Below are 21,275 nucleotides of genomic sequence, written 5' to 3' on the forward strand. Positions count from 1 at the left end.
TGTGTGTGTGTGTGTGTGTGTGTGTGTGTGTGTGTGTGTGTGTGTGTGTGTGTGTGTGTGTATGTATGTGTGCATGATTCACCTCAGGAAATCGAACTGGGTTGTCACAGCAGATGTCTTTGCCCAGAGCAACTCACAACAAAATGCTTTAAAGGAAGGATGAAGTTTGATGTGTGTGACAGCCAGATGGAATCAGTGCACTCACTGGTTTCAGTCAGTTTTTACCTCCTGAAGATCCACTTAAAAAGTTCAATAAGGCTTTTCTAGTGGAACATTTTCCCAGCTAAAGCAGCATCGGTGCTCTTCGGATTCCTTGTGTGTGTGCACGTGTGTGTGGGTTGGCTGACATTTAAGTGCAGAGAACGCGAGATGTGATTGCTATGTAAATGCCTTGGTCTGTCTATGAAATGTTGCAAGCTGAAAGTGGAGCGTCTGTGCATCCACCTCTGAAATATCCTCCAGGGTTGATTGACAGCTGGACGCTAGCTCTCAAACAGATGTTGCCACAGCGACGGGGCCTAGAGAACGTCAGTGCAGTGTAGGATAAGCAGAGTATTTAAAAGTGCAACGAGCGGAGAGAATGAGAGACAGAGACAGAATGAGTCCGAAAATTGCTTCGTCTGTGTTTCAGCCACACATCTGGTCTGCACAGAGGTGCCAGATGCCATAGAAATATGTCTGACAAGAGATAGACCATTTGTGCGACCACAAATCTGTTCCATTAGGTCTTGAGTGTTTTGCATAATTTCATCTTCTCCTTCATCTCTATTTTCTTCACTTTACAAACTGCCTTCCACTGATCATCATTTAGTTTGTAGTTGCAGTGTTTATGTCCACGGAGAGATAAATCGCATACAAACAGTGCATGAGTATAAGCCTGTATGTTTGTCTTTTTTGATTGTTTGTATATCACAGTGAAGCTACAAAGAGGTTGCTTACATTCATACACGTGTACGCATGTTAACAGGAAGAGAGGGTGTACAATATGTGCTGGTAGGGAGGTCTTTCTACAGTGTGTGTGTGTGTGTGTGTGTCAGAGTGGGGGTTGAGGTCGAGGCTGAGTTTGCGTCTTTGTCTGTCACATAAATTATTTAAATCCCGTAACAATTAAAGCTGAAATCTGTTATCAGCATCCCTCCATTAGAAGCCCATGTGTCTGCCTTGCTGCCTCAGTATGCTCTTCGCTTGCTCCCCCCCGCCTGAGCTCAGCGTGGCGCCGGATAAAGATCACAAGCACTGAATCTTAAACACACATCCCAGCAGAACAAAGGCTAACAGTGCACGCCTGTGACCCAGGGAATCGTCACACAATCAACGTCTTCATCACAGGAGCGTGAATATTTTGATGCCGATTCTTTTGATGCAAAATGTTGATAAAATGTTACATCTGTCTCGAGACTCGTGGAGTGTTTCATTTGCACGGTGCTGTTGTAAGTCTAAGGTGATGTGTGAGATGTGCGATCTGAGGTTAGAGGGTGTGAAGTGTGGGGAATGGGGGTTGCCTGTTTAGACTTCACAGGGGGTTTTCGGGAGAGAGCTCCATTGCTGTGCATGATGTGATATCTGTTAGGGCCCTGAGCTTTGTATTCACACCTTGTTCCTGCCTGTCTTTAACTTTCACTGCTCTTTCCTTTCTTCTTCCTCATTATTCCCCCCTTGACGGCCATTCTCTCCCTCTTTCCATTTTACTGCTCTATCTCTCTCCACTTTTCTTGCATGTTTTTTATTGCCATAGCAAACTGCCCATTAGTCATCTTAGAAAGCAGCCTCTTTCCTCCTGTGTGTGTGTGTGTAGGTGTGCGTTGATGTCAGGGGTTTTACTTGAATTATATACGTTATATCATCTTTGGAAAACTTTTGCTTCCTGAAAGAAAGATCAGTTTATAGTTGGGGAAAAACAACCCCATGATGTATCTGAAATCAAAATAATTTCTTGTCACTTGTCTTATTATGACTCATTACAGTATCTGATTTTTCTTTGCTTTCAACACTGCAGTCGGTCGTTTTGTCAAAGGTATCAGTTTTTGAAATGGTGGATATAGAAATAAAGCTATTAATACCTAGCTCTGGTAAATCACAAAATAGACTTATAAATTGAACACAGGTCTTTAAGCAGCAATGTCAAAATTATACATGTATGTAGGAAGTAGTGAAAATAACACACACATAATAGCACTTAAATCAGTGGTTTGGGTATGTCAAATACCCTAATTTGCTTTCTTGCTGACATAGATGACGGGATTGACCATACTCATGGGCAAATATGAAGCTGTCACCAAAATCTGGTTATCTTAGCTTAGCATAAAGACCAAGACAGCTAACCCGACTCAGTCCAACGATGAACAAACTCAGCTTGTCATCTCCTCTATTTCTCTCACTAGTTGTCATGCTATATCTGGTTCATTTTCATCTGTATGAAAACTGAAGTGTAAAAACAACACATTGTGGTTTACTGTACACATTTTGGTGTATATATGAGGACATTAACAACATCCTCCAAAATGACCCTAGTGTGGATTCAATACCTCTCTGAAACAGTTTTAACTGGAGGGGAATAGTTTAACCGTCATGAAGGTTGGTTTAATTGCAGGACTCTTACCTAATGTGTATTCATCTGCATCTGCAAGTCGTGTCCAACAAATGCAGTTTTAGTTAAGTTTAGTTTGACCTTTTTAGAAATAAGGTAGGGAAGTAATAAGATATTATTAGAGATAGAAGTGAAGTGTGTAACCTTTCTATTTACATTGTCCCTTCCCTCATACTTTCACCCACATTTTCTTTCCTCCACTGCCCCCGAATCTGTTAATGTGACACTGAAAAAGAGGCTGGTTTGTTTGTTTGAGTCAACAAGGTGAAAATTCATCCCACCTACTTGAATGTTGTCGATGCCTGGGTGTTGACAGGAAGTTGGAGTTGACTAATGGCTCTCTTCAGTGTGGCGAGCGATCTGTTCAGATGCTGCATACTGTTTGGCCCAATCCCAATGTACACCCTCACAGATTCACAGACTCGGAGGCGTGTTCCCGGTAAGTTTGTGAGAGCTTAGGGCTGTCCCACTGTCAAACGATCGAGGGCATCAGGGCTCTCTAGCAGACATTTTGAGCCCTGAGCTGAGGGAATTACCCAAAGTTCATAGCGTTGTGACATTAAACATAGGGTTACCATGGTTGTCAGGGGAACGCCCGGAAGCATAAACGACGGCAAACAATGGCCATAAAACGCAAGAAATAATAAGATAGAAAAACGGTTAACAAACAAGCATGAAAGGAACGAACCCTAATGTTACCATTACAAGAGCAAAGACAGTATATGACAGTATAAACCCAATGCGCACCGGTGATCCAGAGCCTGAACTGTGTAGTTATTTGTCCTATGATGACATGATGAATTCCAAATATCCAAATTGGATTTGGATATGTATATATATTTTTGTTTACAAAAAGGGAGCGAAGGGAGGGAATCAAATGTACAATCAAAAGTCCCAATCCCACAATTGAATCCAAATGTTTTGGCATCATCAAGGTAACGTGATGTAAGTGCTGTCCCATTCCTCTTTACAACATTTTGAGCCCTTGCAGCCTCTAGCACTCAATCACTCACCAGGTGATGTTATGTCTGTGAGGGTTCAGGGTTTAGGGGGGACATTGGCATTGGGCCTTTCGTTGTGAAGAGCAGGAGCTGCCTCAGGAGGAGCAGGAAGGGGGAGGGGCTAGAGGAGGAATGAGAGCTAATTAGAAGGATTGACTTCAGGTGCAAACTCCTTTGTCTACCTGCAGTAGAAGCCCGGGCTCTCCTGGCCGCAAGTGTTTGACTGAGTGTAATGTGAGTTCTTTCGTTGTTTAAATCTTGCAGTATACTATTATTAGTTATGTTAGAAGTCGCTTTATATCATGATTCTTGTGATTTATATACTTTTAATGGATTAATTCATGATTTATATTTTCTGTTTAGAGTAGTGCTGACCGATTAATCCTATTTTCATCTTGATATGAACATGTGCAATTAACGCATTGCAAAAGACCGACTGAAACGCGATGAATTAGAAACAGTTATTTTGTTTACGCACGCCATGCACGCAGGGTTTTCAAGGCCTTCATCACACCACCTGTTCAACATTTAAATATGTAGAAAAGCTACATTTTCAACTTTCACCGCGATTCGTTTTACACGAGCGCAGCGCGCGAACGTCAAGCTAATAGCGAACTGTTAAGAACAAGCTAAAAAGAAAACTTTGTGTGTGTAGACTGCAGCTTTATTCGAAACAAACTTTTATAAAATTACATCCACAGCCTGAGATAGCAGGCTGTGGATGTAGCTCTTAGCTCATGCAGCTCTTAGCAGCCGTACCTGCAGCAGAGGGAGGATGGAGGAGATGACCGATAGTGACCTTTGTCTGTGTTTTTCTTTCAGCTCCACTCAGCGTAGGCACACGTCAGTATCTGTTTATTTATCGCAAGTAATATCGTCATCGAAATGTTGAACAGTGCCATCGCACATAGCAAAATTTCCTCATATCATGCAGGCCTAGTTTAGAGATAAAACCAGTAACAATGCTCGTACATTTACCTGTAACCTGTACAAATAACCTCGAAAGACTGCAAGTAAATCTGTAATGGTGGAATTATACTTTTACATCTGGTGTCTCATTGTGCCCGACTGCACACCCACAGTGTTCACATTACCTGGAAACCAGTACCACCATCACCTTACAAGTGATATCAAGCCTCAGAAACAGTTTCGGTTGCACATTTTTCTGTGAATTCCTGTAGGCTACTCTGACTGATGAACACAACGGCAATGCTAGTGATTTTAAGTGTTTCATGGCCCCTGATTCAGCAAATCTACTCAGTTTGGACTCTTGGGGACAATCTTGTCATGCTGATTGTATTGTCTGACTTTTATACTGCTCTCTTCTGGTGCAAGGTTGGCTTTATTTGTTCTTGGCATTTGCTCTGTGCGTGTGCATGTGTTTGTTTGTTTGTATGCCCAAGCCTCAGATTACTGTTGGCTCTTGCACTCCTGAATGTTCTGTATATTTAAAGACATAAAAACATACTCCTACACTTCTTTATGTATAAGTTAATGCGTGTGCCTGCCTGTGTGTCAATGTTCACCTTTTTTGTGAGATAAGAGGCTAAAACTTTGAACTGTATTATATTTGGAAATGGGCTGAACAAGGGACAAATCCCCATTCATGTGCCGCATTTGTGTGTGAGAGAACGGTAGCTCATACATCTGTCTCAGATTGGCCCTACAGTGCGCACCTCCGTTGGGATTCTTGGGTTCAGCTCTGCTGAGAAAGCACACGCAGACTGATTTCCTCTTATTTATACCACTCTTATACTCACTTCCTTACTCTCAATTTATGTCCTTCCTATTTTGCCTTTGTTGCTTCTTTTACTCCTTACTGACCTTCACTTGTCCTTGAATGCTCTGATAGACATACACACACACACACACCCACCAGACATTTGCTAGAAGGCTAGATTTGTATAATTGTGTTTGTGTGCAGGAAATAGCCTTGTCCCTGTACGCTGGTCATAATTAGCCAAGCTGATGCTCTGAAGCTCTCTGTGCTGTCAAGACAGAATACAATTATCCTATAAAATACAAGCATACTTGAATAACTGAGTGACACTTGAATGAAAAACACAAATTTTCTAACTTTAATTCTCTTTCTTCTTTCCTCTCTGTTCCCAGTGATCTGCTGTCTTCGGGCTACGTGGAGAGGCATTTGTCAGAAAAAGGGAAGGCTGTCGTCACCAATGTAAGTTTCTGCAAATCATCTCTCCTTATGTTCACTCGCACTTTAAACACTGGGTTATTTGCAATTTAAATCCAAGCTACAGTGTTTTTATGGAGGCTGGGTTTTGACATTAAGTTCTCGCAAGGTTGTAAATGCACGCAGCACACATGGCGTTCAAATGCCTGGAAATAGGTTTGAATTGTAATCGGCAAGGTCTTAATGCAATCTGCAGAGTTTGATCACATTCTTACAGTGGATGAAATAGATATTTTTATATAAACAATGGCTCAAATGACTCTGTGTAATATAAAAGATGTTATTTGTTGTGAAGAATCCTCAGAAAATCATCACTGGACTGCAGTTGCCCTCAGCTCTACGGAGCATTTCGTGATTGTTACACTCATCAACATTTTTTTCAACCACAGTTGGCAGATGTTTTCAGTGAAAAGGCTCTGATAAACCAACAGACACAGTTGGTGACTAACTTGTGAGCATAGTAGAATATTTAGCTGCCAGAAAGCCACATATGGTTAGTGGAGACCAGAGAGCTAAAAACACAACCTCCTCCAAATGAACGCCAATGTTGCTCTGTGTCTGCTGGATATATATAAATGGGTAACTGTTTGCTAACGCGATCGCCTCAAAGTTCATAAGGAGATAATATGTGAATGTCATGTTTATCGCTTGCAGAGCTGCCCTCAAGTGGACAAAAAAAATCAGCTATTGCATGGTTAAGAAATGTTGCGCCATGTTTGATCCCAAATCCTCTACCACTGCCTGCCTAATTGCCTTAGTGATGTTCAATCACAATGCAGGTAGAATTAAGAAATCAGGAACCCATTTTATTATCAAGAAAGCATATCCAGATAAAGATCACGAATATACGCCAGGTGTATAATGTGACAGGATTCAGTTTGCCAGGACTAGAGACACAGATGTCTCATAGCATATACACCATGTGTGTTTACCCGAGTCCAAAAATAGGAGACGGGCTGAATCATCTCCACTGAAGATTTATTCTCAACTGTGTTGTTCAGTTGGAATTTCCTGTAGACCCTGCAGGTTCTTCTCCCTCCCCGAGCCTTTCATTGGTTAATCAGTGAGTTAGTTTGCATACAGTAATCACAGCCCACCCAGTCTTCATAGATTTCAGTGGAAGTGGAACTGTGGATTGGGCGTAGACCTTCAACTAACATGAGATTAAGATTGCTGTTATAATCCTCTAAAATCTGGACTTCAGTTACAGGACACCCACAGAGGCGTCATGTTACATCACATAAGTGGGGGGATTATTATAATGGTCAGGATTTACGCAGCTAAGCAGCAGATTAGTCAGATATTAGACGCTTTACAGAGAATGATCCAAATTATTACACCACATATTGTATGATATGGTCATTTGTAATTATGGAACTTATTAAAAAGCAATCTTTCTGTGAATTAATTCACCCCGTAGATGAATATCCAGAATGTACTCCGTCTGCTACTTCTACTGGCATGGTTTCCTTTTTTAAATAGTAGAGAGAATAACTCCACTTTGCCTCTTTTATTAATGGCTACTGTTCAGGAAGGTTAATATGAGACAAGCCCCTGTTTGTAACTCTGCTAACTGGAGAGGTCGAAATGTCAGCCATCATAACACAGCTGCTGCCCTGATAGGTCTACTGCAGACTTCTCACTGCTCATGTAGTACATAGGTGGTAGAGGTAATACATGCACATAAATGTGGTAGCAGATCTAGCTTGCTTTGCAGAGTTTGGGTTTGTTGCATGGTATGCAGGGCAAATCCTCATTCAGCCTACAAACTGCACCATTCAGCTGAAGCTAACATGATGCTACAGCTGTCTATAATGCAGAATTTGAGTCACTGTTGTAGAAATGTTTTTAATGCTAAGATAACCCAGAATATACAAATTGAAGTAATGAGAAATCAACATATACATTTCATTGTACTGAAGTTTTTTTAAATTGTTTATTTGCAGGGTACAGTGCACATTGATCAGCACTGACATTTTTTAAAACATCTGTGTAAATGTGCTGGGTTAGCATAACAGTTAAGTTAATACAAATGGGTATAAAACATGATAAACAAGTGAGTCAATCTGTAAGAACGAAGTATACCTTTTAAAACTTCCCATACTGAATAAATAATATCTGACAATTGTGATAACAATTCGTTTCGTGAGTCTATTGGCCTTAATGTGGAAACTCCCATCTTGCTGCCTTGCAGTTATGTAGCATTGCCCACAGTGACGTGATACACCCAGGGATGTTTAAAAGGAAAAGCACAGTACCTCTCACACTACAGTGCTATGGAAAAAAAATCTCAAATGGTTGACAAATTTATAAAGTCTCATAGTATATATCTTGATTTATATTATCCTCTATGTAATACATTAGGGATAGTCTGAATAAGTTGAAGTGGTGCATCAAGCATGGCATAAACACTGTAAATGTATAGATGAACTTCACACCACTCCACACTTTTTTGTCTTTATAAATGGTATAGTGTTTAAAGTTGAAGTGTAACTTTTGTGTGATTTCCTTGGTCCTACTCAGACTCATTGTGGTGCTGAAACTTTCATAGACTTTCACAGAGGGCAGAGCAGCCTACTTGTTTACCTAGTGTCTGACCTCAACCTTTTCATTTGCTTTGTTTTGTCCAGATTAGATGATTAATTACTCTTATGTGGGTCCAAGGAGATCACAGATCAGACCAAATTAGCAACACACACACACACACACACACACACACACACACACACACACACACACACTCTCTGAGGATGTACCCATAGTGCTAGGTCTTGGGTGCTTTCTTGCTTTGCAGAGAAGTGGAGCAGAAGGTTCAGGGTGACAGCAGGAGGAGAGACGCTGGGATAGTAGAGCACAGTACAACTTATAAATAGCTTCTCTCTCTCCCTCACCCTCTGAATCTCATTTCACTCTCGCTCTACCGCTCTTTACCCAGCGTCTCTCTTCACCTGTAGCTCCCTTTTAGGTTTATGTACCTAACTTGTGCAACTTCATTTGTTGCATTATATCATGTCTCTGTCGGTATATTCAGTCTTTTGCCAATAAAACACTGCTGTTCACTGTGCTTTAGTCTTTTTTTTTTTTTTTTTTTTTTAGTTCTGGCCGTCTTGGATGTGATATTGTGGAAACAGAGAGAAGAGGGAGGATTAGGATGTCATACCTCTATCTTACAGCTTGTTTCCTATGTCCTGTAACAATCAGATTTAGAAATGATAACTAGGGGCGTCCTGTAGCGTAGTGGTCTAAGCAGGCGCCCCATGTGTAGAGTCTACAGTCCTTGCTGCAGTTGGCCCCGGTTCGAATCCCGCATCGGATGGCCCTTCGCTGCATGTCATTCCCTCTCTCTGCCTCCCCATTTCCTGTCTCTCTCCACTATACTATCAAATAAAGGCATTAAAAACCCCAAAAAATATACTAAAAAAAAATAAATGATAGCTACGAGGGACATAATTGGGACTGAGGGTGAGCAACCTGAGAACCACAACAAAGCAATCTCAGCATCTGCTGATGCAGTTTTACTCTTATTCAATGATTCATTTGTATGCAGATGACTCACTCACTCACACTCTCACACTCACACAGGTACAGTTAAAAGTTTTAGCCCCTCATCTTACATATATGTATTGTAATGCACTTGTGAAGTCCTCTTTTGACTGCATTAGTACAGTTAGATGTTCAGAGAACAATGTGTAATTCTCATAAGCCTGAAATAGCTCTTTAAGGAAATAAGCACCAGCAAAATGGCCATCCCTTTTATTCCTAACACTGAAGTATAGCCATACACTATGTGGTCACTCCTTTCCAAATAATGTTTTATTTTGGGGTTTTATTCATGGTTTGGGCAGGACAAAACGGATAACTTGGTTCTGTCCAAAAGTAACAAAATCCACATACTTAACATGTTTGTCTCACGTTTGTTTAACCCCTAAAAAAAAAAAAAATAACTTCTGAGTCCAGAAAGACATTTCATGTATTGTAATTTATTAATCAGATATAATGTTTTAATGTTGTTGCTGGAAGGATTTTATTTGTTTTGTGGATTTTCACATGCTAAGCTAAGTTTTTTGAAGGGCTCTTTTCAGCATGACATATCCCCATGTACAAAGTCATGCAGATAAAGAAATAATTTTCCCACTTTAAAGTGGTAGAACTTGACTGGCAACAGAACCCTGACCTGAAACCCATCCAACACCTTTGGGCTGAATTGTAACAGAGACTGAATACCAGGACTTATCACCCAACACCAACATTCAACCTCACTAATACTGTTGTGACTGAAATTGAGAAAATTCCAGCGGCCAGCCTCCGAGTCCTGTGGAAAGCCTTCCCAGGCAAGAGGCTTTTAAAGTAGCATTATAATGCCCATAAATCAGGTTTTTGGCCATGTAGTTTAATAACAACAAATACAAACATGCATCCTCACACAAACCAATAAGACAGGCATGGATGAAGTCCACAGAGAGCACTGAAGGTAGAAGTGGACGTAGCAGCGTTGCTGTGCACAGCAGCAGACTGTAGAGCAGAAATTGATCCTCTGATAAAAGCTGTGTTTCCTCAGGGAGACCAGCTTCCTGCCTAATGGCTGTTAGGCAGCGAGAAATGGACCAGGAAGAGATGACCTGCAGAGCACTTAGACACTTAGACATCATACGCGTCTATAGAAAATAAATGTGTGTTTATGCTTGCAGAGAGAGGAAGAGGCACAGTGCACACAGACAGATAGTGAGGGAAGACGGAGAGAATGAGTGGTTGACGGCCAGTGGTGATAGAGATGGAAATAATTTCACGTGTGGCTGATGCTATGGCTTTCTATTGTGGGAAAATGAAAGAAGTCATGGAGCAGTTAACACACAGATGGTAGGATGTGAATGGGTTAAGCTCAGTGTGCAGAATACCACTCAAACTGCATGTACATATCTACACCAGATCGTGTGTGTGTGTGTGTGTGTGTGTGTATGTGTTTGTGTGTTAGCAAATGAATTCTGAGTGATTGACTAATTTCCTAATGGAATATGGAAATGATTACAAATGGAATATTTCCCTTAGTGTTTGACAGTACGAGACACTTGAAGAGGCAGCCATGTGTATGATCTTAATCTGTGTGTGTTTTGCTCACAGGGAGGAGAGCACTGCTACTACCAGGGGAAGGTCAGAGACATCCCTCACTCCTTTGTGGCTCTTTCAACTTGTCATGGATTACAGTAAGTACAAATACTATGTGTTGTGACTTTGCTTGTGTGTTTCCCAGCCAGCATTGCTCATGCCCTGTGTCCATGTCCTGGGCCTTGCTACCATTTATCCATCGGGTCAATGTAATTAGTTTTTGCCCAGCTCTTCTGTCTATCTGCATTTTTCAGTAGAAAGATTATCATTCACATAGACAGGTGCTGCTCAAATATCTCCTCTCCTCCTGGTGTTATTTTTAGCTTTTCCGCTCTAAAGCAGTGCTCGTCCCGTCAGACGGGTCAGAAACGAGGCCTGCTGGCAGGATGGATATACACTCTGTGTGTGTGTGTGTGTTATGAGTTAGTGTCTGTGTGTTATTAGTTAGTGTCTGTGTGTTATTAGTTAGTGTGTGTGTATGAAGAAAATAGATGCAAGAGAGTGGCCATCCTGCAGGGCAAAAATGTATTATGTGGTAGTGAATGTCACTGCATGTGGACAATATACCACTTGCATAAAAAAGGCACCTATGAATAATTAGATATAAAACACATGCATGTATTAGTTTTTCACAGTTGCTTACACACATTTCCTGAAAGGAAACTGTTTTCCCAATACTTTGAACATAAGAAAAACAAAACACACACACACTCTGCTCTGGTACAACTTCTGACCGTTTTTAAAACACTATTTTGCACTTGCTGTTTTTTTTCATGAATTATTTATGTCTCTTAAAGTAGATGCAAAAAGGAAAGAAAGCAATATTGCTTGCACTATTAGCAAACAAGTAAGAGAAAGGGTCCACTGCTGACTGGTTTATTCATTCATTAACAATAATTCTTGTATTCATGGTGTAAGTCATTGTGCTTGTTAGTTTTAGGACCTGGAGGTCTGTGTGGTAATTCATGTTTAGTTGTGGTGATTGTGCATTTTATACTGAAAATAGAGAGGTAGGTGTGTGGTGGATTTTTCAATGAAAAGTGAAACGATTGAAGGAATACAAGTGAATGGCTTTGTAGAGTTAAGGTTTGAGGTGTGATGATGGCGAGATCTAAGCTTTTAAGTCTTTTGCTGTAACAGTAGAGTATTCATATTGTCACATTGTTGATAGTATACACTGTTTTATCCAATTATCTCCTTGAGTTGCTTCTGAATACGTCTTTAATCATTTAATCGTTCCATTATGCCTAATTAAAGCTTGTTCCGACATATCTTGCCTCAACATGTCCGGCTAAATAAGCCAAATAATGAGAGCAGACATGTAACTTCAGCTAATTATGGCAAGAAACGGCTTTAAATGTTTGCATATTTTATGTGATTGTAGCAGCATATTGGAAATTTGTGAGCACAGCAAATCATGTAATGGCATGCACAAAATAATGAAATGTATGTCATAAATTCATGAAACCCAAACCATGTAAATGTGTTGCACAAGCTTTACGATCTCGTATATAGGACACAACAGATTACAATGTGTTTTCTGCAGCCTTTATTTTATTTCTAGTCTGGTTTAACTTTGATATGTTAATTAGTCCACATGTTAGTGCAGTATGTTATGAAGGTGCTGTTATGATTAGTGTTATTTGTGACAATGGTATTTGTGGTTGTAGTATCAGTGTTTATTTGACACAAATTCAATCAATATCTCAGGTTTTGCAGATTTTCTTTATACAAGATGACATTAAGGACACACCCATAATATGCTGTGTGCGTGCGCATGGGTGAGAGACAAGGAGAGGGAGGGAGTTAAGGGAGTGCATAGTGGTGTCGAGGGGTTAGACATTAGGGAGAGACTATTTCCCTTATGCTGAGTCAGTTGTTTATCATAATACACATTCTTCTCTCTCTCTCTCTCTCTCTCTCTCTCTCTCTCCCTCTCTCTCACTCTCTCTTACGCGCACACATGCGCGCTTAACAATGCAATGCAATACTCCTGTAATAGCTGTATATGGAGGGATAGTGCTCTCGGCTACATCCATCAAATGGGACATAGACAGCTTGCTATTGACTCAGGTTCCTGTTTAAAGCAGCATTCAGGTTCTGCAGATTTGACTAAAATGGAAATGCTTAGATTGATGAAGAAATGATCAGATGAAATACTTTTCCTTATTTCCCAGAAATGCATAAATTCAAATGATGGGCTAAAAATTAGACTCTGGTTAAAATCTACTTTTAATTCACAACATCAGTGGGCTTCTTGACCCTTTGGATATTACCACTAGTGCAAAATTGTGTACTGTGGCTTTAAACCTCCAAAACGTTTTGAATCTTAAACCTGCAATAATTGGTTTTGAGGGCAGCAGAAACAAGATGTGAACACAACACTGATATATCATCATGTATTAAGTTGATATGTCAAACTTTTAGCAAACAGTTTCTCATTCAGACATCCAGCAGTTAGACCAACATAATCCATCCATTTACAGAGGGTTTTCAAATCTTTTTGTGAATTTTATTTTTTATGAATTTTTCTATGAAATTATGAATTTCATCCCTATTAGTGACCACTGTCACATTGTCATTTGATACTTTGTTGTTTGACTGACAGTGGCCTGATCATCATATGAGCCCATTGCTCATAGTAAGAAGATGATTAAGAAAATAGGTTTTAAGTTTAGAAAATAGTAGAATTGTACATTATTTTGTTGACAAGAAATATATAGAATTGATTGAACCTTCATTTTTAACAGTTAAAATTGAGATGTTTCTTTTGTGAACTGCAGTGTGGCATATAACATGCAGCTCCACATTGACACAACAAAAGGCACCATTTCTCTCCGTGTGTAATCTGCTGTAAGTGCATTGTTAGACCAGGACAAAGAGTGTTTTAAAGGTGAATTCTGGATGTTGAAGGCCAGAAAGAGACAGAAAACAGCTTAGAGAGAGTTGGAAGAGAAAAGACAGATTGTGAGTACCTGCAGTGTTTACCCTCCTTCTTCACAGTTTGACCCGACCAATCTCCTAAAAGCTTTAGATAAAGTTAATTAACGGATGATGTCCGGTCATGTACACATGCGCACAGGCCAGCGGGCGGAGACAAGAAGACCTTGAAACAACTGTTAAATGAGAAATTGATCTCTGACTTTTTAAAATGATTGCTTGCTGAAATGACGTGTGTGTGTCTCTCATGGCCTCTCTCCCTTACTACTATGTCATCAATGTATTGAAATTTTTTATGGTCATATGAGATGGATGTTCCCTTGGAATTTTTTTTTTTTTTTTTTTTAATAAATGGTTGTCACTGTTTTATTTTATTTTATTTTTTGCAAACTGCACCCCTATCAAGAACGTCTGAGTCACTGCAACTTGTTGTCAAGCAGTCCAAACTCTGCTCCAGAGATAAAATCCTTAGGTGACCTTTAAGTTATGCTGTGTGGGGGGAATCTCTGAAATGATTGGATGACCTTTTGTTTCACATTATCTTCCACCCCTCCCAAACTGCACATATGCCTAACACAGCAGTGAGGACAGCAGAGGATTTTGTCAAAAACGGCACCTTGAAAGAGTCCTTTAGCTATTATTCTGCACATGCTCCTATAATACAATAAATCCCCTGGGCAAGCACTGAAATGGCTTATCTATCACACTGATAGCTGAGGAGGAGTTAAATTCAGATGCATTGTTTCAGTTAGTGATGAATAAAGCAGCAGAAACTGGTGTTCATATGTGCTCTCATGCCATCTCTCCCTCTCCTCTCTCTCCTTTAGTGGGATGTTTTTCGATGGAAATCACACCTACATGATTGAACCTGGAGGACAGGGCAGCGGCAATGTAAGTACTCTGCAAATCTACAAGAAAATGTATGTACTTTGTAGGAGCTGGTGATGGCTCCTCTCAAGGGGATTTTTCAATTTGTCCTCCCTCCATCTTTATATGTCCAACTGCCTCTTAGCCCGGGTGAACTGTCAGTGGTCAGACAATCTGTTACAGCAGTGGTCTCCAACCTTTTTTTTTATGACTGACGTATCTACATACCACCATCAGATGAGCTCAAAAACCACTTCATCAACACCACCCAACATATTCCATGTGTTCCTTAACAGTTTTTAACACACAATTACATAAATGTAAATCTGCAATGGTGAGTTGATTAGTTTATCGATTTTTTTATTTATTTTTATTTTACAGCCATTTATCAAGTCAGTCCCAGTGTCCCAATGTTTGACGCTTTTCTTTGATATATTGGATAATAACTGAATATCTTTGCAGATTGGACTTTCCACTGAAAAAACAAGCTTGTTGAATTCATCACTTGTAATATTTGAAATGGATTTTATTCTTTTTATTCTGACATTATGAAGACGGAACAATTAATCAAGAAAATAATCTTCAGATAAATCACCAACAGAAATTATTGTAATTAATGTATTTGGTTACATTTTTTTTTTTCCAGACTAAATATAATTATCGTTGATTCGTCGATGCTTTTTCAGTAACGTAGGTTTGATCAAGCAAATTTTTTTACGCACTCTAAACCACAGCCTGTGATGTTCAGGTGTTATAACTGCCTCAGGTCAGTGGGAGGCGTGTTCTGTGTATATGGCCTTTGTCTTAAATGACAAAGGTGCACTTACACTCCATTAGAATAGCTGAATTGTGATTGTCGAATATCTTCAGAAACCCCCTCGGATTTGGTTGAGCAGCATCCAGTAATTTTTGTTACTTTCCAAAACCATCAATCTGACATTTACACCCATGCTATGCAGTGATCGGCCAAGTCTGTGGAGGTGAGAAAGGAGTCTGTCTTTTTTTCCATTCTTTACGCAACTGTTTCTGTCACTTCTCATTTTTACTGAGTGCAACATTATGAATGAAGCTGTCTGAAAATGTTCACCGTCCTACATTTAAATTATTATTGCACCCAGCCCCTCTATGATGACTGGCATATTTATTTTCCACCTAAACACACATTTGTGGATATATACACATACACATACACACACACTTTTTTTGTTTTTGTTTTACCAAATCACAGTTCTGTTACTCCAAACTAGCTGAGCTACTCCACAATCTTTCGTGCTGTACCTCCAGGCAGAAGATGAAGGGATACAAGTTCACCTGGTTGTGATTAGCTTTGCTACAGGACTGTCAGCAGATGATACATGAGAATAGTTTTCCTGGTATTACAGGATTCATACATGGGTCATGTGTTGCCCTGAGAGGAGCTTAAGACAAAACCAGCATCAGTTACAGATCACACCACTCACCGTGAATTTCTTCATGAACCCTGAGTGTGGCGGACCTGTCTCAGGACAGAGATTTGCCGGGTTACAAAGGAGACAGGAGAAAAGCCTACAGCCCATTAGATAATAACAATTATAGGCATCATGGTTGGAAGGAAAGGACAGATCTGAGATTGTCTAAAGATGCTTTGAGCATGAGAGAACAGCCGCTGATAGTGTGTGTCCGTGTCCGTGACTTCCTTTCCGCTCTAATTAAAATGTCCAGAAGAAGTGTGTGTCTGGTGTTAATCAGTAAGGGACGAGATAAGAGAGGTCAGGGACTTGTGTTTGTGTCCGTGTGTGTTTGTCTTATGTGGAAGTGTGTATGTGCGCTCATGGGTGTTGGTAGTGGCGGCCTGGCACACAGAACTACTTAACATTCGTTCCCATATGATATGTATAATATGTTTTAGTGCCAACATTATTGGGGGGGGGGGTAAAGAGGACGGACAGATGTAAACAGCAAATGAAGGTGCTGAAAAGATGTTACCAGATGAAAAGGGAGAACAGAGGGAAGCAGATACAAAGGGAGGAGGAGTTGAGCAAAACAGCAAAAAACCTACAATCGTTAGAAAAATTATGTAATTAGATTGCTTGTAATCGCATCTTTTTCAGATAAGCTGTAAAACAAGAGGAACTAATTGTTTGTAATGGCAGTTGCTACATCAGTTACACTGTTATGAAAAGGAGCGGAAATTTAATGAAAAGTTAATGAAAGCAATGGAGTATTCTGAATGTGAAATATGTAGAAAATAAGATAGAAGACAGAAGGAATGAGCATCACGCCTCTCTCCTGTCGTTCACTTTACTCCCTCCCTCTTTCTTTTCTGGCCTCTTCTTCGTCTCTCCTCTGCCTCCTTCATTCCTCTCCAATGTTTTCTGGAGAGACTGAATTATTCAAGGGATGGGAGGGGAGAGAGGAGAGGAGAGAGATCTTAACTCAAAATATTGCTGCAGCACTTTTCTCATACAGTATCGTGGGTTTTTTGGTCATTCACACGGACACTGATGTAAAATGCATATAAAAATTAAAAAAGATTCTCTACTAGTTTCATTTCTATATGTGTGTCATGCCATCTTAGCAATAAATACTGTACAATTCCCAATAAAAATGACAATAGAACACTGTCACTGAGATGGCACATTGGAACTGGTTTAGAAAAAAAAAAAAAGTTTAGAGGTACTTATACTTAATTATTTTTTAAGCTTCTTCATACTTATGGAGTAAATTGTAACTGATTTATACCCAACAGAATATAAATCAGTTAAAATGAGCTCCACCTCAATCAGTTACAACATTAAAATGCTACTTCCATATTAATACATCAGGAATAAAAAATCCAATAATGTGATATATAATAATGTAACCCTCAGAGGAGGCAATTTATTTTGAATGCAGGACTTTTATTTTTAGCTATTTTTACACTGCAGGATTACTGCTTGGACTCAAGTAAAGGATCTAAATACTTCATCGCTGCACGTGAAATAAATTTGCTTGTTTCTCAGATTGACAAAATGCCCAGTTTCAACATTGAATGGTAAAATACCAGATCTCAACTGGGCACAAAGATCTTTGCTTCTTGGATGAATCATGTAAAATACAATTGTCCATTCTTTGGTATAAGCGATGTGTTTTTGGCACGTTCCTCCATTGGCAGTGTAGGTTTTGGCTTGTTAGGCGAGGGAATCCTGTCTGCATGATAATGCTGGGGACAGCTCTGCCCTCGAGCCCAGCGGTGGCTGTCAGTTTGTCACCACCGAGCTCTGGATGTCTGCTCCCTGCGGGCAATGGTCCACATTGACTGTCTCTTCCCCTCTGCATCTCTGGGATTCTCTGTGTGTCTTCTTCTCTATTTCACTCGCAGTCTATATATCTCTTTGTCTCTTTTGACAGTCTGCTTGGTCTGCAGGTCGTCCTCTCATTTTTGTCAGACAGACGCGCAGATGTCTGCTGCAACAACCTAAGTGATCTCCATGTATCCTGTGTATCAGCACACACACACACACACACAGTTACTCTTTAAACAGTTGTATGCTCGGTCATGTTCTTGCTATACCCTGAAACAGCCACATATCTCTTTGTCACTCTATCACAGCTTTGAATGCAGCATCATGCACCACTAATTCTGGCTGTTATGAAAAAAGGAAAGCATGGTCAGATGGGGTTGTTGAGCTAGAGAGTCGGCATGGCTCCTGTCAGCCATATGGTAAATCCATCTGCCCTTCCTCCCGCAAGCCAAAAAAGTTATACAGGACATTAGCTAAGTGCATCCTTAGCAAGCGGCTCCTGTCACCTTATGCAGCTGAACTGGTCTGAAAGTGTCTTGTTGTGTTTTGTAAATAGGCTTGTGTACAAGTAGGCTACAGTAGTGAGGAATATAGAGCGCCAAAATTGAAGTTCACAGGCTGAAAACGTGATGTTCCCAGGAGCTGATAAATCTTGCACTCTGACTGTAAGTTTGTGTGTGTGTGTGTGTGTGTGTGTGTGTGTGTGTGTGTGTGTGTGTGTGTGTGTGTGTGTGTGTACAAGACTTGTAGGGAGGTCATGTGATGCTAGCTTGCATATGCAGAAAACACCATATGTTTTGCTTTTTTCTTTTTCTTTTTTTTTTTTTTTTTTTTTTTTTGGGACACCTTTCCAACCCCACCTGCACCTCGGGGCCCCTGCGGCTACACCTCACTCACGCTCTCTGGCCCTGTTCGCACCTGGTATTAACATGTGTCTTCAGTGAACTGATCTAAAGTGGTCAGCTATTGTTCGTCAGTTCACACATGGCTGTCTCCACATGCGCCTCGATTGACCACTTGTGATCAGAGCACCCAAGATGAATGTTAATACCAGGGCCTCTATTTGCTTTCAGTGAAGATTGAGACAATTATATTTTATAATTATTATCATAAGACCTGTGCACAGTGCGTTACCCTCGGTGCCCCGCTTGCTCTCTCTCCCTCTCTCTCTCTCACTTTCTCACTCATACACACACAAACACATTGACAACGGACCCATCTGTCGATAGGCTAAAAACAACGCATACCTGTGTATTTGCATAGGAAGCGCGGAAGTGAGATCCGATCACAAGTGGTCTTTCGAGACGCATGTGGAGATGAGTTTTAAAGCCAGTTGTGAACTGACGAATCTAGAGCTGACTACTTGTGATCGCATCGCCGGAGACGTGTGTCAATACCAGGTCTGAACAGGGTCAAAGAAATAGTGCTGCACACCACTTAACACAGCGTCCACGGTTCAGCTCCAGGTCTTGGGACCTTTTGTTGTCTCATACCCTTCTCTATCCCCATGTTTCCTGTCTTTCTAAACTGATGATTCTCTGCCTTTTTTTTTATTTTTATTTTTTTTATTATTTTTGTGCCTTTAATCGACAATTATTACAATTCATACTGTTATGAATGTGTGCACCAAATGACATTGAATAGTTGCTTTCTGGTGGCTCAAGAGCAAGAGTCAGATGATAACCAAAATCATTAGGATTCATTCTCCAGGGACCATGAATGTCTGTACAAAATTTCATCTTAATCTGTGCAGTAGTTGTTGAGACATTTCAAGTCAGACCAAAGTGATAGGCTGACCAAAATACAGCTCTTCAAATGTGAAGATCTGTGGTTTTTCACTGTTGTATATAATTTTAAGTTGAATATCTTATTTTTGGACTGTTGGCATTTCTGTAAAACATTCCCAAATGTCCAAGCCTGTGATATCTGTAGCTGGTCTGCGTTTTCAATGCTATAGTCTTCAGCTCTTGTGTGACGACCTGACCTGCAGGGACAAGATGAGGAGAGTCTGCGGATAAGTGTCCTCAGTTATTAGGGGTGGGGAGTTGAAGGGTGAGGAGACTGGCGTGTTGATGTGGAGTAGTGGCAGGCTGTAGGGTGGGGGTTGTTTGCACTAGGTGCCAAGGGGAGGATTTTTTTTTTTTTTTTTTTTTTTTTTTTTTTTTTAAAGGGGGTCTCCCTGTGGCCTCAAGCCAGCTTCGTGTTGCTAAACCTGGACCAGTTCATTCACACATGCAGAGAGAGAGCGGGAATGAAAAGCGTGTTACCCCTCACTGCTTTATATTCATGAGCCAGCAGTCTGTGTCTGAGGTACCATCTCCCTTAGCAACCCAGGCTCCGCCCCTGTCTCTTTGTAGCTCGACATATGAAAGCCATCTGTGTTTAGACCCTTAATCTCCATCACTACACACACCCTGCAGAGTCTATATTGTGTGTGTGTTTTCTTAACCGAGGTAGTTGGCTGGGAGCGATGATCTGGGGAACAAAGAAGAAAATGCTTTATTACAACAGTTAAGTCTGCAGTAACTGCTCTGATATTGATGGATGGTGCTGTGAGTGTGCTACAAATAATAAAAAAGCAGCCACACTTCTTTTAATTATGTTATTAATTATCAGCCACTAAAGTCTCAGCTAACATTAAAATGTCACATCAAAGTAGGAGTTGGTTCTAATTGAGTGCTGCAGTTTAGGCTGGTTGCTGTTAATCCAGACACTCGCAGCACATCAGAGATAAGACAAAACACTTGAGTGCTAAAAGCTGGGTTTTAATAGAGTGCTCCCTATTCTTAATTGGCTCCAGTTTCTCTCTAGAGCCTATGATGTGATAACTTAAATATTTACCCACAGACCAGATCACAATTCAAATGTCAGTGAGTTTATATTCTCTCAGTTGCTTCATCGTGCTGTTTTGTTGGTGCGATGGTTATTTCAACCCTGAAGGCTAAATCCTCAGACACGCAAAGGCAAAGCAGTATTGTTCTATTTTGCATTGCATCATATATTAAATTTTTCCACAATTTTTGTAATCAATAAATTGTTGAAGTTGCAGTATTTGCCAATTCCACTTTTTAGTTTCAGCTTCTCAAATGTGAAGATTTATAGCTTTTCTCTGTTTTATATTATTGTAAATTGAATATATTTGGGTTTTTGAAAGTCACTGGGACAAAAGCCTTTTGAGGACTCTTCCTTGGGCTCATACATAAGTTATGTACCCAGGATTACTTAGAAAACAGCATTTATAAAGTAATCATTCTGGTGAAATCAAAGTAAAATGAACTTGAATTGTGAGGACCTTAATATTTTTTGATGTTTTAGACTAA

General features: G+C 40.2%; 1 protein-coding gene across 1 annotated transcript in view; it reads left to right on the forward strand.

Annotated features, from left to right (window-relative positions):
* Positions 1–21,275, forward strand: part of adam22 (ADAM metallopeptidase domain 22) — a gene marked incomplete at its 3' end in the record, with an annotated part of 52,705 nt that overhangs the window by 14,425 nt on the left and 17,005 nt on the right. Inside the window, exons 4-6 of the mRNA XM_023400813.2 lie at positions 5,701–5,767; positions 10,901–10,983; positions 14,653–14,716. Of these exons, the coding sequence (XP_023256581.1) occupies positions 5,701–5,767; positions 10,901–10,983; positions 14,653–14,716 (214 nt within the window). The remainder of the gene's footprint in view (positions 1–5,700; positions 5,768–10,900; positions 10,984–14,652; positions 14,717–21,275) is intronic.

The sequence above is a fragment of the Seriola lalandi genome, unplaced genomic scaffold, assembly GCF_002814215.2.
Source record: "Seriola lalandi dorsalis isolate HSWRI2012SDOR001 ecotype SW California unplaced genomic scaffold, Sedor1 jcf7180002052955, whole genome shotgun sequence".
NCBI classification, from domain to species: domain Eukaryota; kingdom Metazoa; phylum Chordata; class Actinopteri; order Carangiformes; family Carangidae; genus Seriola; species Seriola lalandi.